General features: G+C 35.2%; 1 protein-coding gene across 9 annotated transcripts in view; it reads right to left on the bottom strand.

Moving 5' to 3' along the window:
* Nucleotides 1-24,576, bottom strand: part of LOC126827506 (E3 ubiquitin-protein ligase PDZRN3-B) — a 275,931-nt gene that overhangs the window by 4,583 nt on the left and 246,772 nt on the right. For all 9 annotated transcript variants that reach the window (XM_050556908.2, XM_050556909.2, XM_050556915.2 and 6 more), the window contains 4 exons: nucleotides 16,332-16,430; nucleotides 7,847-8,008; nucleotides 1,817-1,924; nucleotides 7-135 (listed from right to left, as the gene is read on the bottom strand). In XM_050556908.2, the coding sequence (XP_050412865.1) occupies nucleotides 7-135; nucleotides 1,817-1,924; nucleotides 7,847-8,008; nucleotides 16,332-16,430 (498 nt within the window). The remainder of the gene's footprint in view (nucleotides 1-6; nucleotides 136-1,816; nucleotides 1,925-7,846; nucleotides 8,009-16,331; nucleotides 16,431-24,576) is intronic.

Below are 24,576 nucleotides of genomic sequence, written 5' to 3'. Positions count from 1 at the left end.
ACTAACCTGTTCCGAACTCTCGTCATTTTTCATACTATCGTCTGTTCTACCAACACCACTATCTTTATCCTGTTTATTAGAAGAGTTCTCTGTTGTTGCTGTATCTGTCGTTCCACCTTCTTCATCTAGATGCCGCTATAAAAAAATAAAATACAAATTCATAAATATTACCATCATCAAATTGTTACATTTGTCAAGTTTGGTTTCATCAAATTACCATTTTGGATCATATGCAGTGGTCATACTCTCGTAATTTACAACTCAATTCCAACACTTTATGATAGATTATTAACACTGGAAAATGAGCTGAGTGGGAGGATCCACACAGGATCCCGCCAAATATTCAGGTGACAGAACATTCAAACAAGGCCGTCGCAGAAATTCAGGCAATTTTTTTAATTTGAATCTGTTAAAGATGATAAAATTTAAATTCAAGAAACATTGCTGCAGATTTCCCTTCAGTATATACCTGTACGTTTCATACAACCGCCAACAGTCAATTCACCAATGCGACTACATGTGAACATGATCACCGTAAATTACATACAACTTTGACTGAGGCATAGCCAATAAAAAAAACCCTTTGAAACTCGTAACCAATCAAACATAAGTATTCTGATAGACAATGATTGCGTTTCAGCCAATAATAATATATCATATGGTACACGTGGCTAGACAAACAGACAAATATTTCTTTTATCTTTTTTACACGTCTGTGATATTTATCGTAAATTGAGAATACGAAACGGTGGATATTTTCCAAAGTTAACAGACAAATAATTCAAACTACCTCTTAATGAAATCATCAAAGTTCTCAAACATCTTTTAATTTGGAGACATGAGCCAACAATAACGTACAAGGTAATAATTTGGACTGACAAAAGGCAACATGGAAAGTCTGTGAGACATTTCTGATGCGCGAGTTATTGTTTTGTTTACACCTTGCTCGGCCATCTTTGTTTCTTACCTAAACAACATGGTAATACCAAACGGTTCACCACAGAAATAAACCAATTAATTGGAATCTTCTGGCTTTGTTCTGAGAATACAATAGCTACTGTCTCCATCACATGGATTACAAATAACAATTTTGTTCTTACACTCATAAACGATGTTTATCGATCATAAAATTATATTTATCTACAGGTCCACAACACAAGTTACCATTTTTAAGCCTCTAACAGGTGTACCGCCTGAAACTAATGCCTTAAACCATCCAAGTCACCATGACATGGGGTTTAACGTCCTGTTTCGACTGGGCTAATGAAGACAGACATGCATCACGCAGTGTGCTATGAAGGAAATTTTGCCCGGCCAATGGCGCACGGGCCTACTCTTATTTAAAATTCCTACTGTCAAGGGTTCTTTTATGTGCATGCCAATGTGTAGGCCTACACAGGTCCTCGGTTTTTCGTCCCATCTGAACAACTATATCACTCCATCTTACACCACTGACAAGGGGGAACAATGGCAAAAAAAATCCTGATGAAATTACTCAGCCAGCGCAGGGATCGAACATGGGACCCCCAGGTTAGCGAGTCAACGTCCTTCACACTGAGCCACTGTGGCTCCCCCAAGTGTTAAGAGAGTTAGGACCATATCTGACTCATTGGAAGTGGACACTAAGTCCCACAAAGGAGCGAACAATCTGTGACTTGAACGGTTTGAGGAATGCTAGGTATCAGTAGATTTGGGGGATTTTTTAAACTGAGCTACAAATCTATACCAACACAGTATTACCCTAATAACAGCGTATACTATGGACTTTTAATATACGATGGTATGTCAAACTTCTACCAGATGTAAAGTTGCTTACCCTGGCTAACATGGATGCCATAAACTGCATGTTGTCATGGTGATGTTTTTCTAATAAATCCATATGTAAATCATCTAAAACCATATTCTCCATATATACATCTTCACACTATAAAATACACAAAATTACAATTCATAAACTTAAATAGTTTTTAAAATCATTTTTTTTAAAAACATTTAATAAACCCATCCAAAATCACAAATTCCAAAAATAAATGTGGTCTGTTACGTTTTATTACACTTTGATTATAATTCCTGATAAAAATCTCACAAATGTAAGAAGGCATTAAAGTAAAGATGGTTTCAACCACATTTGATGGTTCAAAAACCAAATTACAGACAGTTTCAACCCCATTTTATGATTTAAAAACCAAAGTAAAGATGGTTTCAACAACATTAAAGACAATTTCAACCCCATTTTATGGTTTAAAAACCAAAGTAAAGATGGTTTCAACAACATTAAAGACAATTTCAACCACATTTTATGGTTCAAAAACCAAATTAAAGACAGTTTTAACCACATTTTAAGATTCAAAAACACCAAAATAAAAAAAAGTTCCAATCAGTTAAGATTAAAAACCCAAATAAAACACCAGAATCAAGCTAACAATGTGTTATCAAGCATCATCTCCAAGTAAAATTGTTTTTTTTTTAATCTCTTCCAACCACCTTTTATTTGTTTTATCTTTCAATTCTTTTTTTGGTTGTGTTTTGTTAAAAGCAGTAAGACAAGAATTTCTGGCTGGTTAAATGATTAAATATAAAACATTCATCAACTCCACTATAAAAATGACAAAAGATAGAAAATAAACGTCCAGGTAAAACAACTTTATGAGAAGTAAAATCTGTACAGGTTTTTTTTCTTGCCATCAAATTGTCAATTTTCATTATCATTCAACACCCCCCCCCCCCCCTCCTCTCTAAAACAATATCTGAGAAGGTAAAGTAACCAGACATCATCATTTGCCTTTTTTGGACAAATTGTCGCAGATTAATCCATGCCAAAATGGTCTCAAATCGATTTTTATCACTGGATTTGAAGTCAATATTGAAACTCATCTTTTTTGATATCTGTGCTAGAACACTATAAACTTTTTGTAAAGTGCTTGGAAATTACTGAGAGCCTGGGAATGAACAGTGTCTAGTCATTTGGATGGGAAAGAAAATCAAGATTGGCATCCATGTAAAATGAAATGAAATGAAATGGGGTTTGCTCCTAAACTGGGCTAATGAAGACGGGCATACGCCATACAGTGTGCTATGAGGGAAATTTTGCCCAGGCAGCGGCACTACGGCTTACTCTTATATCGAATTCCAACTGCCAAGAGATCTTTTATGTGCACGCCAATTTGTACACGGGACCTCAGTTTTTCGTCCCATCAAAACGACTAGACAGCTGACCTTGTCAGGCCCTCCTTCCTGCATCACTGACAAGGGGAAACCACGCCGGAAAATCTGGATGAACTTTCTCGGCAAATGCAGGGATCGAACACCCGACCTCCAGGCTAGCGAGTCAGCGTCTTACCCACTTAGCCACGTGATCCCCGGCATGCATGTAAAAGAACCCTTTCATGGTGGTTAGAATTTTGAAGAAGGGTAGGTAAAACCGCTGCCCGGAAAAAATACTCTAATAGAGTATTTTATTGTGTATATCCGTCTTCATTAGCCTATTTGGTTCAGAACAGTAGGACACTAAACCCATTTTATTATTATTATTATCTTTATTTATCTGATTGTTTGTCAGTGTCTAAAGTTTAACTTCTCTGAATTACACAAATTACAAATTTCTTAAAATAAAGTATAGTTAATTTCTTGTATATCCTTCTAACTAGTTAAATAACAACTCAATGTTTACATAAAACTTACACAATGTTTATAATATCTTAAACAATGTTTATATATGCTTTCTTTTATCTCTAAGTCATTAACACAACTATTCATAAACAGTTTTTATAACCCACATTTTTACACAACCAACATTTAGTTCTTTCATGTTAAGAAATTACACATAATTATAATAAACAAAGTTCTGAGATAATTGGCCAATCATCTTGAAGTTTACATACGCAAGACGGGAATATCATAAATCCTCCGGTTCTTTTCATGTGGTGAAAATATATTTTTTATTAATACCACCCTAGACAGAATAATAATAATATTGGATATTATCCAACAGTGAATTGCACGTTTTCTCTATTCAGTTGAACCCCACTGAAGATCTCTCTATAATCTCGAATTAAAAATCTTCTAGGTTTAACACTCTACAGCTGTTTAGGTTTTTAGAGATTTGTTGTTGCTATGTAGGTGGGGGGTTGGGTGTCCGAATGGTTAGCACGCGCGCACTGTATCATACGGTCTGTCATTGAGTCAACTAGCGGGGTTTCGATTCCCCGATTGTACGTGACAAGGAGTAGGGTCGTCTGTCCGACCTCGTGGGTTTTCTCAGGGTGCTCAGGTTTCCTCCAACTGCTAAAGACCCCTACGCGCAAGCGAATTATTGAAATAAAAAGATTAAATCATATGTTAGTCCCGAAATGACCTAGTTTGTGTCGAGTGGACGTTAAACCCCATTTCTATCTATCTATGCTATGTAGGTGGGTTTTTGGGGAGAGGTAAATTATTCTCAAACATGAGTTGCTTTGTCTTGATTGAAATTATTTTCGAAACTCAGTGAATTAATGCCGCCGATTGCCATTTGCATTTTTATGACAAAAACTAATTTTTCATGTCTTAATCCAAGCTAAGAAAACAAAACATCAATGGTAGCTAATCTCAAATCAAGTTATTTGTCTTAATTAAATTGTGTTTTGAAAGGTGTAAATTATTATTAAGAATCTGGCATTATTTCACAAAGGTGTTGCTAAGCGACACCATTTTGTTACTAGGCAACAATGTTTGGTTGTTGTGTGTGGTGTGGTTCTCCTGCAATTACTATTACAGTCTACAAAGCAACATAAAAGTGACTTAAACAAAATAATCGAATGTTACCAGACACCCGACTCAAGGTAACGTAAATCCATCTGAGTGCAAAACACAATCTGCTGCAGGTGATTAGCATGAATAGTGATGAAACACAGCGTTCATTTCTTTTCACAACTTGTGAAGTATCGGGGCATTATTCAAATAACCCAGGTAAAGCTTAGTCTACAATTTATAGCTATTCTTAGAGACAGAATCACAGAGAATATACGAAAGGCAAGAAAAAGAAGGCAGCTTTATTTTGAAAGAAAACACAGATGTAGCTGTAGCTAGGGTTAAAATCTCTTCCCCGCTGACAACCAATACCAAACAGTGAACACAATCTGACAATTCTCCGTCAAAAATTGACAAAAATAACCCGTGTTAAGAAAAACATGATCGATATCTTTTTGTTTTGGTGAATTTCTGCTAACTAGATAATTAGTAAAACAGTATTTCCGTAAAATAATATTTGGATTATTCTGACATATGAAGTGAGAACGTGTTTGATTAGGTAGAGAATAATATGACCAGCTAGACAAAATGTCGCCATGGTTATCAACTATCCTATAACTACATGTAAGCATGGTCTTCTTAATGTATATTTATCATAATATCTACATGTTCTTGTAATCTTATATCCAGCTTGGGAGATAGGTGTTCACCTCTTTTTGTTTAGCTAGGACCATTCACACTACTTTTAATTTAGCATTTTATACCCAGCCTCAGAGATCGGTGCTCCTCCTTACTTATACAATGGTCACTTGTATAGTGCTAGGGAGGAAAATTTTTCCCATACAGCATTTCTTCAATTTTTCAGCTGTGAAGGGTCTTTAAAGTGCAAGCAAACAGGTACATGTTTGACCTCGGGTTTCCATCCCATCCTAACAACTGGGCATGATTTTACTTGTGAGGAATAAACACTGACAAGTTACGATGATGCTTGAAAGATCATGAGATTCTAACGTAACCTCCAACCATCATAGGGAATTAGATATAATGTTATTGGGACCAGCATGTGGTTCAAGTCATTTCAATAAATCATTTGCATATAGGGGTCTTTAACCGAAAGGACCTGGAGAAAACCCACAAGGTTGGACAGGCAACCCTACTCCTTGTCACGTATAACCGGGCAATCAAAACCATGCCAGTTTACTCAATGACAGACCTTATAATACAAGGTCAGCAGTGAATTTTCACTAGGCCGCTACAATCACTGATAAGGATGACATCGATGCGACTTAATGAGTCCCAAATATTAACTTTTTTCTTCTGTCAAATTAAATTCTAAAACATTTTTTTCATTTATAAGAAAAATAAATAAAGACGTTTTAATTATTTATAGGCAAAAATCATTTCCTATTTAGTGTAAATGGGTATTAAAATAAGTAAAATTCACATTTAGCCCGAATCAGTAACGTCTTATGTAAACAATCCACGCGTTATTGAGCCAATGATTGATGCCGTGTGATGTTACGTCACGTGTCGAAACAGTCATCTGTTACAGAGATATTAGAAAATCTCTGTGAAACAGATTGGCGCTAACCATTCGGCCAGCCAACCCCCCATTCAATGACAGACCTTATGATCTAAATGGTGCATTTAAGACCATTCCCCCCCCAATGGAGTTGGGACTTGTGTTCATCCATTCTTATATCAAACTGCGCAATACACTTAATAATATACTTTCAAACAGAATATATCATTTAGAACTTATCGGTGGTTCATTTGTAAGGTGAAATAAACCTTTCATGTTACGTCAATGAAATAAAACGAAATTTATTTAATTAGATTCACATCAAACGAGCTCTCGTAATTAAATCTGTTACATAACCTGAAATATGTACATCTACAGGTATTTCGGTACTTTGATATGTAATATCTACACACATCTCTGATCGGCTGCCAACTGAATTTATTTAACTTGATAAAATGGCAATAAAAACTTCAAAAAGAGTATTTATTACATGTTTTACTTTGGCGTTTGGTAATTATCTACTTGGCAGTTATTCCCCTTGGTATATAGATAGGATTATCGAGTCTTTTCACCGTAATGCACGTACAGGATACAAATGAACGAACGCACATGAAGCGAACATCTGGTAAATCAATCAAGACTCAATCGACTGGTCTTTCACCTGATTTGACCTCATGATTAACAGAGGGTGTAAATTGTCTGAAAGTTCAAAGCTACCCATGATCAAGGTCGTCATAGAAAGATCTAGGAAGCCAGAAATAGATGATGTCCTGAGGCAGCAATATTTGTATTTTTGCCTTAGTACACATGTAGCTTCTGGGAATAAACAACCCTCACTTTAGTATACTTAAAGATCACATTATAACCACAAAATTGTAATCTAAGCTAGAAAAAGTTCCTGACACACCTATTTCACTGATAATAAAGAGCAAACATCTTTTGTTTTTATCCCTTCTAGTATAACGGTATACTTGTTTTTTAACAGGTAATAAGGTTACCTGTGCTCGTAAGCTATGAGAACCGTAGATAATCTCCTGGCTCGGATTCAACCGGATTGAAATGAAAAAAATGAGATGGGGTTTAACATCCTATTGTTCTGCTCCGAATGTGCTAATAAAGACGGGCATAAGCCATACAGTGTGCTATGAGCTAAATTTTGGCCCGGATAGCGGCACTACGGCTTACTCTTACATCGAATGTCAACTGACAGGGGATCTTTTATAGAGGGGAGATTGGATGGTTTAATGGTTAGCATGTGCGCGCTGTATCATAAGGCCTGTCATTGAGTCAACTGGCGTGGTTTCGATTGCCCGGTTGTATGTGACAAGGAGTAGGGTCCCCTGTCCAACCTCAAGGGTTTTCTCCCACTGCTAATGACCCTTACACGCAAGCGAATTATTGAAATAAAATCAAACCCAAAATGACCTATTTTGTGTCAAGTGGACGTTAAACCCCATTTTATAGATTCAACTTTTACTATATCGTAGTTTAAAAGGGATTCAAAATTCGTCAAATAACTATCAGAGATTTAATAAACCATTCTATTTCAGTGATTAAGGACAAGTTCAACGGTTATGATGAAAGGATCATAATTACCTGTAAATGAGGTCTAGCTACAATTAAGGAGATATCTGCATGTTGTTCAGAAAATAGTTTAATAGCTTGATCACGACTGTGGACATCAACGTTATTAATCTGTAGAAGTTGATCTCCTTCTCGTATTCGACCGTCGTTACCAGCTATACTACATGGATCAACCTGAAATTATACATTAAAAAAAACAACTTTTTATTCGTTTCTAATCTATTAGGTGAAGGAGAACTGTATAATAAAATATATACAATACAAACAAGACAATAGAAATACATAAAATATTGAAAGACCTTTTTTCTGCACCTGTCATCCTAATGAAGACGGGTATCCACCATGTAGTTTGCTATGAGGGAAATTTTGACTAGAATTCAACATTTCGACGCATACTCTTATTTTGAATTCCAACTGTTAAGGAGCATGTTTGCTTGCCTAACCTCGTGGGAGGTAATTTGGGACCTCTGTTTTCCTCCCACTGATCACGACCCTTTTGACAAGTGAATTATTGAAATGAAATTGTCCCATATGTTAGTCCTGAAATGACCTAGTTTGTGTTGAGTGGAAGTTAATCCCCATTCCTCTCTCTCTCTTTAATTTGTTTAAACTGACACAACATTTGTGCACTTTTCAACTTGTGGAAAATTTTCTTCAAGAATGCACCTGAGAAGTGTGGGTGTTTGTAAATTCTATCGGCCTATTATACAGAACAATTATAATACAATTTCTTAAGATCTTTACTATGTTTCTTTTCATTTTACTGAACAATAGGCTTCCCAAGACAATGGCCTGACAGATATAGAACTGCTCTTATTGTGTAGTCTAATTTTGTATTTCTATTCTGAGCTGGAGAAATTATCTGCTACAAACATGAGTACATGTACATTCATATAGTCATATACATAAAACCTCAGGAATGAATTCTGCCTTCCTCATCCTTTTCTTATCAGGTTTTCTTACATAACTTGTCTTTTTTAACACTAAAATACAGCTTATCGTACTTCTCATAGATACGAAAAACCACGTTATTTGTTAATGTCGACAGCTCAGATTTGTGCATGTATGCAAGAGAATTTGGCTGTTGAAAGTTAAACCTTACATGAACAAAGAGCTGCATTGGGATATGATCTCTAGGCATTAAATAGAACACAAGCTTAGGATTATTTTGTAAACCATCTAGAGTGTTTTTAGAGGAAGGCATGTTCGCCATGTGCGACTATTTATTATCATTTCTTGCGTAAAATCTGGAGTTTAGAATGAATATGATATTATATGTTACGTATTCTAAACATTTTTTTTTTATCAAATTTGCAAAAGAGTCAGATGTTTGACTGTTCGTACATTTATTACATATGGCAAAGCTATTAGACATTTATTTACTTTCAATATTCACATTAGCGATAAAAGTTTTAGTTTGTCACCACCAGAAATGAAGGATGTAAATGTGGTGTCAATACTTGACTTGGGTCATCCTTATACCACCAAGGTGATTGGATGGCAAAACTTTTAAAAGTTCCAGATTCCTTGCTTTATATATTCTTTTTACAGTTGTTGATAATGGCCAAACTTTAAAAGTTCCAGATTCCTTGCTTTGGATATTCTTTTTACAGTTGCTGATCATTATGTTGCATTTTTCAGACAATATATGAATTTTATGGCTTAATCCAATCTCCTGACTTCAGATTTGTTCTAATTAAAAATAAGTTTATTATGAGATGCTGGCTAAATGTTTATATCGTCTATAGAGATATTGTTAAATTTTAAATTCAATATTTCTGGTTAATTCATTGCCTGTCATGTTCTGATCATGAAAATTAACATCACTCTTTGTTCCGGAAATTGTCGACAAAATCTTGATCAATTTGGGTCTTAGAGATAAAGAATAAACAGGTTTAAGAAATGCTATTAAATTGTGTATTCATTTTGTAATAAGACTTGAATTACTGCTGTTGATTCATACTAACTATAATCAATGTCAGACCAGATTAGCCTTCATATCGTATTCTTCCGCCCCAGGGTAAAAACAGACCTATCACTACAAATTACTTGTCAATATTCTTACCCACTTCCCGCGGGACTATATTAGTCACATGATCGATACTAGCTAGGCTACGTTTAATCTTCAGCAGGCGTGAATCCCTTCATCAGAAGTGATACGATACAGATATACAATAAAAGAGAATATTAAGAGTTAACGATAACTTTTGAATCACGGTCTTGTGTATAGAGTTACACGATTCAATAATGACGTTACAAATGAGGGGGATAGATATGACAAGATTCAAGAAAACTGTTGGGCCATATATCCCAGACTGTGATTACATCTCAGACTGGTCCCTGTTTGGCAGAGAGAGAGAGAGAGAGAGAGAGAGAGAGAGAGAAAAAGTGAGAGAGCGAGAGCAAAATTAGGTTTAACATCTACTCGACAAATTTGTTGATTTCAGGACTAACATATGGTTTAATATCATATGGGGTCTTTAGCAGTGTGAGAAAACCTGGAGACTGAAGGAAACCCACGAGGTTGGACAAGTGACCCTACTCCTATCACATACAAGCGGAGAATTGAAACCACTCGACCAACACCACCACCCTCCTACCCTGTTTGGACAATTTTGGGCGGATTATATAGCCTAACAATGATTTTTTATTTTAGTTATTTTGTAGTTATCAAAAATTCTTGTTATTCTAGCCGTATCTATAATTTTAACGTCATTTATATAACAATTCAATAAATGACATTTAAAGTGGAACGGACAATGTCTGCCATACCTTCGTTAAACGTTTAAATGGAAAAAAAATATTAACATAGACCGGATTATCATGACCATAGATGAGCTAAATAATAACATAGACATGATTATCAAGACATATCATCATTAGCATATAATAACAGGTGGTGGCACACTGTCAGGTCAAAGTGACATGTCATAGACAGCACTGACAAATAACCTTTCACCACCAATACACAGAACATTTCGATTTTTCGCATTTTTTGACAATATTAATTTATCACCCTAAAATTATCACCCATCATCTTTTTTTTCATATCTGCCATTTTGCTGCGTTGCTATGGAAATCAATAAACGATAATTACTCTATTTTGTTTTTATATCTTTAGGGTCATAACGATCTCGTAAATTTTGTCGTTTGGATCAATTCTGACACAGTAATCTCCCCTTCCTATCTGATGGATGGTAACCGTTGCAATGCTAAAACAAGCTAGAACATTGTTTCATTACATTTTGATTAATTCTGAAAAAATGAGAAACGCTTGATAACACTGCACAATTTTTCGATAAAGTAATTTGAAATTTGTTCTTTTTCTCATAAATTTACGCGGCTGATTAGATTAACGTTATGATTTACGACCAGAAAATATTTCCATGGAAAACTGTTGCTAAATATAGTAACGAAGTTAAAGAGTTACGATGTATGACGATGAGGACGACTAATGAAGACGCTAAAAAATTAACAGTTTCATGCTTTTGTTTCTGTAATGGTTTTCAGGTCATCGTAGTTAATGGTGTATTCTATAATTAGAAAAAAACCAAAATCATTGCATTTCCCTCTTTACCACTACCGTAAAATATCCACGTTCATATCCATTTATTTTTCAAATTGTTTCTGCTCGATATTTTTCTGTGCAGGTGCAGGACATTAGTCATGTGGTCAACATACAGAACTTAGAACGAACATGTCTCACGATTCAAGAAACAAGTTCTGACACCAGTGCCAGAATATCTATAGGCTTAGTAGGCTGAAGCCTAGAGCTTTAGAATTTAAGGGGACCTCTGACTAAGTTGAATAATATTTTGGACTCTGTCATAAGTTTTTCTTACACGCATTGTAGTCTAGTCTTAAATATCTGTTGTCATCCTTGACTTTGATCCATTATGTTTAAAACACACTTTCACAATAATATAATATTGATGACAATAATTATATGTTTTAACTCCATGCAAAGACTGGACATGGTTGTTTTTTTATAAATTAGTAACAATGCTGCTTCTTTAAAGTTCCAACCTCGTCGGTTTTCTCCGAGTCCTCCAGTTTCCTTCCACTGCTAAAGACCCCTACGCGCAAGTGAATTATTGAAATAAAATTAAACCATATTTTAGTCCCGAAATGACCTAGTTTGTGTCGAGTGGATGTTAAACCCCATTTCTCTCTCTCTCTCGCTTCTTTAAAGATTGGATGTTGTAGGTTGTATAAATTAATAAATATTTAATAATCCCTTTATTTCTTTTTCGCTAATCACATTATAAATAATATCACTATGTAAATATAACATGTTATTGTCTGGTGGAAGTGGTCATTAAATAAAACTATTTCACAAACACTACTTTGCAGACTGGATGTGATTGTTTTTTATCAATTAATATTTCTACTTTAAGAATAAAACATGAAACGACAAAGACGTCGAACCCATGGATACGAATTTAACAACTCTCTTAACGTTGATCATATTCAACGAACCTTATAATCTAAAAATTTAGTTAACAAATGTGCTCAACTCAGATGCAAACTTGTAACGAAATCTACAAAAAATACCAAGATCATTGATCGTAACATTCATGTAACAGGGATGATATCAACAAACTTTACAATTTATTTAATCCTCAGACTCGGCTCTTCAAATGAGTCATTCGTATTAAATGCAATATTTTTTGGCACAGGAGCTGATAAACAGTTGAGTTGGACTCCTAGTGGAATAATCATGAAGCCTTTAAAATATCATTATTGCCCTCGCGAGCATAAGGGGCAATCGTTCTAACTTAAACAATTCAATCATTTTAGAAAAAAATTCTGAAGGTTAATGTTTTTTTGCAAATTATTTTTAATTCTGTCTTTGATAGAAAATACAGAAGTATTACAGGGCGGGTATGAAAGACTACTGAATGTCCAATCAATGTTTCAAAAGAATGAATAAAAGCCACTTGCATTTTGAATGTACAAAATTGTTCCAGAACAAGAAAGCATACTCTGTTCAGATGGTAAAGTCGGGGGTTGGATGGCCGAATGGTTAGCATGTGTGCGCTGTATCATTAGGTCTATCATTGAGTCAACTGGCGTGGTTTCGATTCCCTGGTTGTACGTGACAAGGAGTAGGGTCGCCTCTCCAGTCTCATGGGTTTTCCCTGGGTCCTCCCGTTTCCTCCCACTGCTAAAGACCACTATGTGCAAGCATTTTATCACTTTATGTGAAAATTTTCATTTTCAAAATGCATGGCCATCAGAATGTCAGTTTGCTTATAGTCCATATCAACTCTCTTCTCCCAGGTTAAAAGCGCCATCATTTTAAAACTAGATTATATTATATGGCAGCATGAATGACATATCATAGTGTTTATAGTGGGATATCAACATTATTTCAAATTGAAGAAGACATCCAATGTCAAAACACATTCACAGATTGCAACAACTTGTTATATTACGAAAATAAAAAAACTTCCAAGTCACAAAAAATAAACTTTCCTATTATTCAGAAACATTTTTTTGTCTTTGAAATGTCTTAGTTTTGATGTTATCAAAGGTTATGGAGTTGTTCTCCATTAGAGAAAATAATTAAACAAATTTCAAATATGTTCCATTTTTACTCCTACAAAAACTTTATCACTTCATCTTTCCTCTCTAGTTTCAATTTTCAAAGCCCACTTGACACTTTTTTTGTTTAATTTTAACATCTTTTTCATGGTGAACATGTGTTTAACTTTCAAAGTGTGAAAGTTTATGAAAAATGGTGCGTCTGTGAATTAAGAAGAATAATGAATATTGTGTTAAAAAGCCGTGGAATATTTTTTCGGTGGAAAATAAACCCATTTAAATAATCTAGCAAGGTCATCGAGGGTTTTGATCTTCTGCTCCATATTTTTACGACATCAAAGACAAAGATTCTATAACCAGATAGCCTGATATCATGGATGACAAATTAATAATAATACTTTTTTATATCCATCTGTATGAGAGATTAAAATTGGGTATATTATCCCCGGGAAAAGCCTGGAAATAGGGCACCTGTCAGACACAAATTCAGACTTTGTCAGGAACAATTCCTCTGGTGTCTGACATTTTGTCTGACACAGATTTGTCTTTTATCATTGTTTTTATTGATATTTAAATGCACGTTCAGCACAAAGCTCAAAATAGCATTGTGTTCCCCATCCCAATAACGACTTGTGATCCCCATCCCCAATAACGACTTGTGATCCCCATCCCCATAACGACTTGTGTTCCCCATCCCCATAACGACTTGTCATCCCCATCCCCATAATGACTTGTCATCCCCATCCCCATAATGACTTGTGATCCCCATAAAAATTTATGTTCCCCATGCCCATAATGACTTGTGATCCCCATAACAATTTATGTTCCCCATCCAAATAACGATTTATGTTCCCCATCCAAATAACGATTTGTGTTCCCCATCCAAATAACGATTTGTGTTCCCCATCCAAATAATGATTTGTGTTCCCCATCCAAATAATGATTTGTGTCCCCTATCCAAATAATGATTTGTGTCCCCCATCTAAATAGCGATTTGTGTCTCCAATCCAAGTAACGACTTGTGTTCCCCAGTCCACTAACGATTTGTGTTCCCCATCCCAATAACAATTGGTGTTCCCCATCCCCATATCGATTTGTGTTCCCTATCCCCATATCGATTTGTGTTCCCTATCCCCATATCGATTTGTGTTACCCATCTCAATATTGATTTGTGGTGCCCATTCCAATAACAAAGCCATCGTCTAACATTGGTGCCAGACATTTTGTCAGGTACAACTAGAATCATACTTTTCAGGCCTGATTCCCTGCCCCCAAATTCATTCTTCAAAGACACATGGTCATTTTGGTTCTAATAATATCTAAGTATGTAATGGCAAACCAATTATATTTCTAATTTTTAATTCTTTGTGAGTTCTTGAAATAATAACAACCACTCGAGTCTCATGAACAATGTAGTTTAAAATTTCAAAACTTACAAATTTTGGACTAAAAGCTTTGGAGAAGAATTATTGACAGTTGAGAGGGATGTTGGTTGGACGAGTGGTCAAAAATCTGTTACTGTCTGTCAAGTTTTATGGTTTCAATTCCATGCTTCTCACAGGTTTTCGATGGGTCCTTTGGTTTCCTCCTACTGCTATTTAAATACACCTACCCACAAGCGAATCATTGGCATAAATATACCATATGTTAGTCCCAATATGATCTAGTCTGTGTCAAGTGGACATTAAACTCTGTTTCTCTCTCACATTTTCTGGCGTGGTTCCCCCTTGTCAGTGGTGTAGGAAAGAGGCCCTGACAAGGGACAACATATAATTGTTCAGATGGGACGAACATCCAAGGTCCTATTTACACAATAAACATTGGTGTGCACCTGAAAGATCTCTTGTCAGTTGGAATTCAATATAAGAGTAGGTCATAACGCGGCTGTCCAGGCAAAATTTCCCTCATAGCACACTGTATGGCATATGTCCATCTCCATTAGCCCTGTCAGAGCAGAACAGTAGGAGGTTAAACCTCATTTCATTTTATTTCTCTCTCTCTCTCAAACAGTTGACTTTCATCATCCACTTTGAAATCTTCCATATGGTGCATAGACGTTTATTCATGCAATATTCGAAATCTGGCATTAGAACAAGTTGGCTATTCACATGCGAGATAGTTGTTCAGCAACGATTGTCATTTATCTGACCTCTATGTTTATGCTTTAAATCTGGTGTGAAAATGATATTATCCAGACAAATAATTATCGTGTTATAACAGAGAATGATTTGTTTTAAATACTAATTACCTATGACGATTGGCTTAACGAGGGGGAAAGGTGAGATAACTCTGAGCTAACGAAAACTCATTATCACCACACCAGGTGTGGTCAATTACTCTTCAACGTTAATTAGCGTATATTAATTAGCCCCACCTGTTAAGACTGTAGGTGTTTATTTATGATGACCATACATCTTGCTATATTTAACACTAATTAGACGTGGGATACCAGGATGAAGGAGAACAATATGTATTATTTTAGCGAGGTTTATTAAAAGAGTCGGAGAGTATGGATGGGTGATTACCAATCATCCAGTACAAATAAGTATCCCAGATTCATTTCAGAATAAACTAATTTGATGGTTTGTAGGGCTATAAAAGGGAAGAAACCAAAAGCTCATAAGGAACCTTAAACCTTGGTATAAGTGAGAGAGGGAGAGAGAGAGAGAGGGGGGGAGAGAGAGAGAGTAACATGCACCCAACATAAACTATGTAATTTTGGGACTAATATATGGTAAAAGTTTGTTTAAATAGTATGCTTGCAAGTAAGTGTCTTTAGCAGTGGGAGGAAACCAGGGGACCCAGTGTAAAGTCCACAACGTTCAGCAAACTTTTCCTATCCTTGTCACACACAAGCTTGAGATTGAAACCAAACCATGTTCTAAGATCGCTCGACCACCCAATTATCTGTGTTAACTAGAATGTAGATATCGTATGTAACTTTTCTTACCTCACTAATAAAAATATCTGTTATTTCATCTTCTAATGAACCATAACATAATGTTAAACCTAACTTCTCTTCAGCAGATGTTCTTGTTAAAATTATCTCCTGAAAAATTAAAACAAAAATCCATTAGTAACAATTTAAGACTGGTCATCAACACATAGGCAAGGAACCTCCAGATCAAAGTTATTATGTAAAATATGTGTTGTTTAGTTGTTTTGTTAAATATGTGTTTCTTCGATCAGTTTTGTTAAATGTGTGTTTTGTTTGGATCTGTTTTGTTAAATGTGCTGTTTGTTTCTTTTAGATCTATTTTAACAAATATGTTTTTGTTTTAATTCTGTTTTTGTTAAATGTGTTTTGTTTTCACATTTTGTTAAATGTGTTTTGTTTTCATCTGTTTTGTTAAATGTGTTTTCTTTTCATCTGTTTTGTTAAATGTGTTGCTTAAATCTGTTTTGTTTAAAAAGTGTGCTGTTTATAAATCTGTGCATACAGAACTTATCTCTGCTGTATGTGCTTTGTTTCTAGATGTTTGCTTTGTCTCTCTTTCCTTGTGTAGTTATCTTGTATGGTGTCATTGTTTCCCAGTTGTTTGTTTTGTCTTTATATTTATGTGTAGTTATCTTGTATAGTCTATTATAATTGATCTGGTTGACCTAGCCCCCCACTGATAATCAGTGAAAATCATAAAGGCTACTAGTCTCGATGACCCAACTTTTATTACTGACCATAATAATACGATGGTGTTTATAAACTATTACACTCTGTACGAGTCCCTTTGTTTAAAAACCCCTTTAATTGTTGAATAATCCGCAATAAATCCTTATCTGTATAATCGGGAACCCTTCATAAAGCATATAAAGATCATGACCTCCATGACCCTTGACCCGCTGGATGAATTTGTATGATGTTTTGACGGGGGACGAGTTTTATTGTCTGGTTATTGTCCACGATTATCTTTATTACCGTTGATCGGTAAACAAATAAGCTCTTCTGTATTGAAGAAGATGTGGCAATGGGTGATCACAGTGAAGAACGTCTATAGATGCTACTAGTTCAGACAAGACTATCAGCACTGGCCTTAGGATAATTCTGGCTATGTACAGATCAACCCATGACAAAATTCAAATTGTTTTCCAATGCTATTTATTTGATGTTGCGTTCATGACCAAACGAGCTTTGATGACCATCTAACCCTATGCTCATCCCTTAGAATTCTGACTAAAGCATGACACAATAGAATTCAATGTATCCTGTTAATTCAGGCTCTGTATAGTCAAAGTGTTTTTCAATGCTAGTTGAACAAGCTCTGATAACCATGTAACCATATGCTCATCCCATGGGATTCTGACTGAAGGATGATGTAATAGAATTCAATGTATCAGCGCTGGCCCTAGGATAAATCAGACTCTGTATAAATCATTCCATAACATAAGTCAAATTTAGATTCAATGCTAATCATTGTATATTAATAGTAAATTGTTAACAAATACAATAAATCAAATTTAAATATACAAGGGCACCTGTAACATAATGATTATTAAAAATCCATATATTATGCAGAAGATGCATTCACACTGACAATAACTGGCCAGACTATCTAAATTTCTTCAGGGTGTTGATACAATCAACTTGTATATTGTGGAGTAAGTTTTATTGAAAATTTCAAAAATTAAAAGATTAGAACATAAGATTTTGAGAAGAGCAAGCAACCATTGTTATTTTTAAATAGTGAAAGAGAAGGGGAAATGGGGTTTAACATCCACTTGACACAAACAAGGTCATTTTGGGATGAAAATATGGTTCAATTTTATTTCAATAATTCGCTTGCGCGTAGGGGTCTTTAGCAGTGGGAGGAAACCGGAGGACCCGGAGAAAACCCACGAGGTTGGACAGGCGACCCTACTCCTTGTCACGTACAACCAGGGAATCGAAATTTATAAATAATTTGTCCCCTCACTCTCCAGTCCCTCAATCCACACTGCTAACAAATAGAAAATTTAATTGAAATAGGTTTTTATGAAATGTCAAATTTGTGTGGCCTGATAGATCAGATTTATTTGCTTCCTAAAATCTTTTAAAACTACTTAAATTCTGTTCATCAACTTTCTAATATCTTTACTATCTCTTGTTAACTTTTTAACTTTCGCAGGTCAAATAAAAAAAGAAAAAAACACCATCTTTTAAATTTATTTCTTTATAGTGAAATTAACCAGAGACGATGTAGTCAATAACTGGTATGTTTTATAATTCAACACAACCCCCTCGTCTTGTCTTCCCATAACTTTTATTACACGTAATTTCTCACATTTCCTCGCATAGCTTTTTAATTGGTTAAATTAGACTGATGGCCAACATCTCCCTTGGCGTTTAATTAAGTTCAACCATCTTGCCCTCGTCTGCTTTCTGTCGTTTTTTTGTCAGTTATATTGACGTCAATTTCCCCCTTGATGTTGGTAGATTAAGAAATCTTGTTGCGATAAATTCAATTGCAGCATTACCTTCATAGTTCACATGATTTCTTTAATAGAATATTAACGTCCATTCTGCCGAATCAGTGTTCCGATTCATGCATTCTAATATAATCAATCTCCATTGACATGTAAGACTTCTGCTATTATTATGTCGAATTAAATGAGTAATTCGCACAGGGTACACTGCTCGAATAATGCTTGAACAAAAGGGTTTTAACATAATAACAACTGAAATGATATGGGGTTAATTTAACAGCTTACTTTTCTGTACCAACAGATCTATTATGAAGACTAATACATCCCCCTTGCAGTAGGCCATAAGGGAGGGAGAGAGCAACAGGGTTTAACGTCCACTCGACAGAAACTAGGTCATTTTGGGTATAAGATATGGTTCAATTTTATTTCAATAAATCACTTGTGCGTAGGGGTCTTTAGCAGTGAGAGGAAACCGGAAGACCCAGAGAAAACCGATGAGCTTGGACAGGCGACCCTACTCCTTGTCACGTACAACCGGTGTATCGAAACCACGCCGGTTGACTCAATGATAGACCTTATGATACAGCGCGCACACGCTAACCATTCGGCCATCCAACACCCCTGGGCCTTAAGGGACATTTTGCCTGAATAGCAGCTCTACTGTCTACTGCTAATATGTGACCTCATGGGATTTTTTTTGTCCCATCCAGATGACCCAGCCATGCTCTCTTGTCCTGTACATGGTTCTGCTATTATTTTGTGAATGGTATACACTGAACCTCTGGGGTTTTTTTTGTCTGATGCAGACAACTCGGCACTTTTTCTTGCCATGAGCTCCTGCAAGCAGTGACACAGAGAAACCTGCACCTTTAGTCGTTTTACAACTTGAAACCTCCCTATGAAAACTTCCTTTGTTACAAAACAATGAAACATGATCATACATTACAATCAAAGGAGAAATCAGACAACTGTTTACAATTTTATGAATCATTATTCAATATGTAAATATGAATTGCATACATACAATACTTCTAACAGACACCATTGTCACATGAAACAAAGTCTGTTTCAATAGAACAAGTTTTCATTTATTTGGTAAATATTTCATTAAGTATTGTTTGAATTACAAAAACCTTTCTAGAAGAAAAAGCTATTTGAATACAGATTGCATAAAATTACAATTAAACAGATTTAATAGAACATGTCTATGAAGGCCAACACAATTTAATTTTTAGGGGCCTAGATAAATAAATAGCAACTCCTTGCGAATTTTGTTTTGTTCAGAATTTCAAAATAAACATTCTAGAACTTATCCACCCAAAAAAAGGAAGAAGCAAAATTCTAATAGCTGTAGGGGTTCCAGAGAGAGAGAGAGAGATGGGGTTCAATGTCCACTCGTTAAGATCAACCTCTCAAATTGGAGTGGCCTGATGGTCAAGTTAACCGCTTTACATTTTGAAAATGAATTATTAATTTTTATGTTTATAAATATTAAAATCCCTGATTCCAACCATGTATTTTTTTACATTATCTAGTTTTTAACTATTATAGTGAGAACTGCTAGCTCTTTATCTAATCTCCCATTATGTATCTTTAATTAAGGAACCAAAACCAATATATGAAAGGTTGATACCTTTAGCCCTGCCTGACGGCAATTCAAAGATGTTACACAATTACCACATGCTGTTTATGTATGATTAATACGTAACTCCGCCTAACCACGCCTGTCTATTTCTAACACGATCTACTGACGCAGATAAAAGAACAGAAACAAAAGGGTAATCCTAGCATAAAGATCAACATATTTAAAACATTATTACTAGACCCTTGCGATATCAAATACATCAACCAAATTACATCAACGTGTCCTCTCGATATTCATCCACCACTACATGTGCCGTAAAAATGATTAATTATTACCAGCGAGCATCTAGAATGCGCGTCTGTCAACGTTTTCGTGTATTTTCAAGGTTTTTATGATCTGGGGTCCGTTGAAATCGAGATATTGCTTTGTCTTATCTAAATACGATTAATACCCAATATCCATCACTAACCTCAACTATTTCCAGACAATGTCTTGTGTTTATTTTTTGCACCCCATCCAGAAAAAACATGAAATATCAAGGCGTTGACCTTTATGTCTGTTGATAGGTTAATATATATGTGATAATATGCCGTTAGGTATTTGAGGGGTTTGATGTTAATATACCATGTGTGAAGAATGGAACAGACTACTGGCGTGATGTAGACGTGCAGGTACAGTTACAATATATAATATATATTACTACAACTAACGTAAATATACATATTAAACACAACATTGTTGCCATATTCTACATCTTTATCATTCAAATTAAGCGTGTGGTGATACTTGTCTACTTCCATTTAGATTTTTATTTTATTTAATAAAATCCTTCGCCATATTCTACATCTTTATCATTCAAATCAAGCGTGTGGTAAAACTTGTCTACTTCCAGTTAGATTTTTATTTCATTTAATAAAATCCTTTAATAATAACATATATAATGTTTCTAGTATCAACACTGGGATCAAACCCAAGTCCTCCTGGTTAGTGAGCAAGCACCATATTCACTGAGCCACCTTGGAGAAGTTATTGTTGGGTTGCTGTGGCGATTACAAAATCCACTCTATACTCCGCCTAATACACATCCGATTTCAGACCCCTTTATAATATCATTTGAAAATTTATTAAAAATAATATTCCCGCTTAGTTTTTATGAATGTCTTAATATGCAAAAAAAAAATTGTAATTTGAGTCTAAACCTTCATCAGTCATATTTATGAATGAGGTCCATGCCCTACCCACCTCCACTCCATACATGATACCCTGTCTAAAACACATCTGATTTCAGAATCTTTTATAATATATTATTTGAAAATTTATCAAAACAAATACTCCCGCTTAGTTTTTATAAATTTCTTAATCTCCCTAAAAAAAATTGTTTAAATCTACACATATGTCAGTCTGTTTTAAATTATAAATGAGGTCCATGCCTAAGAGCAATACAAGATTAATAACAAAAATAAAATCTTCTCAATGAGCATCAAAGCCAGAAACTCTGAGTGTGCTGGACATCGGATTGTGCTAACGATTATAAAGGGTCTATAAAGACTAAAGTAATGGTCGGTCAATATGGGTGGTCAGTCAGTTATGTCTATTCTAATACTCAAATGTTGACCATTTGGACGGTAATTTACGTGTGAACACTTGTTGTAGGATATTGACTAACTAGCATACCACGGGTTGTTGAAATAGCAGAATGGTCGTACTACTTGTTAATGTACACATCGGCTGCTCGTTAATACTGAATAAACTTAATTAATAGACTGCAATATGTGAAGGCAGCAGCAGGTTCTTTTCTTTTATTAGACTGCAGTTAGAAGTAAGAGAGAAGCAATGGCAACTACTGTATATAGAATGAATAGCACAGCTCTATGGAATGGGAATTTGAAAGAGAGAGAGAGAGAGAGAGAAAAATGGGGTTAAACGTCCACTCAACACAAACTAGGTCATTTCGGGACTAACATATGGTTTTAATTTTATTTCAATAATTCGCTTGCGCGTATGAGTCTTTAGCAGTGGGAGGAAACCGGAGGACCCGGAGAAAACCCACGAGGTTGGACAGGCGACCCTACTCCTTGTCACCTACAACCGGGGATTCGAGAGAGAGAGAGAGAGAGAGAGAGAGAGAGATGTTAATGTCCACTCAACACAAGCTAGGTCATTTTGGGATTAACACATGGTACAATTTATTTCCATAATTCGTTTGTCTGTTGGGGTCTTTATTAGCATGAGAAAAATGGAGGAACCATAGAAAACCAACGATGTCAGGCTATTACCAGAGCATGCAACATAACTAAAAGTACGGCCTTTTGCAAATGAAAACTTTGTAGCACATCAGAGAAGAAAAACTAATGAAAAAGAAGCACCAAGCCACTCTTCTGCTCGACGAGATGATAAAATTTTAAAATCTTTTGACAGAAATAACTCTGATTAAAGATTGGTAATATTGATTATCTATCAAATTAAAAGATAAGCATGGCTTGTATTTATTCTATTTACTGTTAACACGCTAATTTATTGTCTAATGACACGTAAATATACAAGTAAAGATGGCGCCAGCTGAAAAACTGATGTCATTATGTCATGCAATCGTAACACTAATAAAGGATAAGAATAATTGGCCAATTGCTAAATTTTCCAGGTTGTTAAATCGTAAAGAACGAATTCTAAATATGAATGCTGACAAAACACCATGTGGTTAGGTAGGTGACCATAATCGAACCCATGACTTGCATCCATGGCATTAGATTTTGTTTCTATCTGAATATTGAACAGGTTAAAAGGCCTAAGCATATCATGCCTTGTGCACTAACAGCACAATAACCATGCACAATACTACCCCCCCCACTCGCCAACCCCCTTAAAAAAAAAAAAAAAAGTAACCAGTCACATTTAAATATAATTGACAAATAATAAAGGCCCGAAGAAGTTATAGATTTCTATAGTTTAGTAATTGAAGGAGATTTAGAACTGGAGTTCAGTGGTAGCATTAATAGAACAAGCTATAGATATATTACGCTACACGATAAAACATCGCCTAGAGGTAATTCTATTACTAGGACACATTGTGTCAACTTATTACAAATCAATTCTTTTTTAAACTTGTTGCTTTTCATGTTTATTTTAGATTTTCAATCCAGAGCAAACCAATTTTTTTTTCTGAACTGAAATTCTAAACAATGCTCTTGCAACACTATTTATAGAAATTTGATCAGAAACCTTTTTTGTTTTGTGATAATAAGGAAAGTGTCTAAAATAAAATTGTATCTATTTTCACATGGATTGCTCAAGGGGCATACTTCCATTGTATAGCATCTCCTTCTAGGAATATAAATGATGGGAATAGAAGAATATTTTTTGTGTCCCCAAATTGTTCACCAATTAACCAGGATGTCTCTAGTTTGCCCATGGTGTTGGCCAAGAAAATTCCTAATGATTTTTCAGCTAAGGCCTAGTTGTCGGGATAGGATTAAAAAAAACAAAAACAACGGAGGTCCACCAATATGTAATCATTGGTATGCAACAGTCAACAGTCCTTCATGTTTATAAAATTGTGCGGGAGCCATAAAAAGCTCCTGATACCTTGAATATATGCAGTTTAAAAGTAAACAAAAACTGAAAGTAGTTTATTAATCTCAATATTTAGGAGAGCGATTTAGCTAATTTGCAGGAGTCTTTAATGATTCCTTCGAAGAAAAGCCGACGTACGTCGAGAGGAGCAGGAGCAAAAGCTCCTCTTAAACGTGAAGGACTGAGACATTCAATCTCATGTCATTTTATTTTACAAATAAGTTTCTACTCCCTTTCACTATACCTACCTGTCATATTTATCTATCACCAAAGAATGGATTCTCCCAGTTAGTTATTTTTTGAGTTTCTTCTACGTAGCTAATATTAAAAAATCTATTTTCTTAATTGTGTAAATTACAAAGCCCTTTACAGATTGCTTTTATCAATACAACAGCCTACGTCTGATCGTTCTCGACCTGAAATAGCTGCTACAGTTTCAGGGTGAATGGTTTATTTGTCCAAATTCGGCGCTCAAGTGAAAGGTGATGACGAGATTTTAAATGTTTTTCGACTCTCTAATCCAATAATGGCTCGTAAATCAATATGGGTAACTGCACAAAAACTTCGTAAATCAGACTTTACGACTCTAAAACACTCACAATTAACGTAAAAAATACATTGAAATAACCGACCGTCACACGGA

The sequence above is a fragment of the Patella vulgata genome, chromosome 7, assembly GCF_932274485.2.
Source record: "Patella vulgata chromosome 7, xgPatVulg1.2, whole genome shotgun sequence".
Classification (NCBI taxonomy): Eukaryota; Metazoa; Mollusca; class Gastropoda; family Patellidae; genus Patella; species Patella vulgata.
This window is presented reverse-complemented; position numbering and strand designations above follow the sequence as displayed.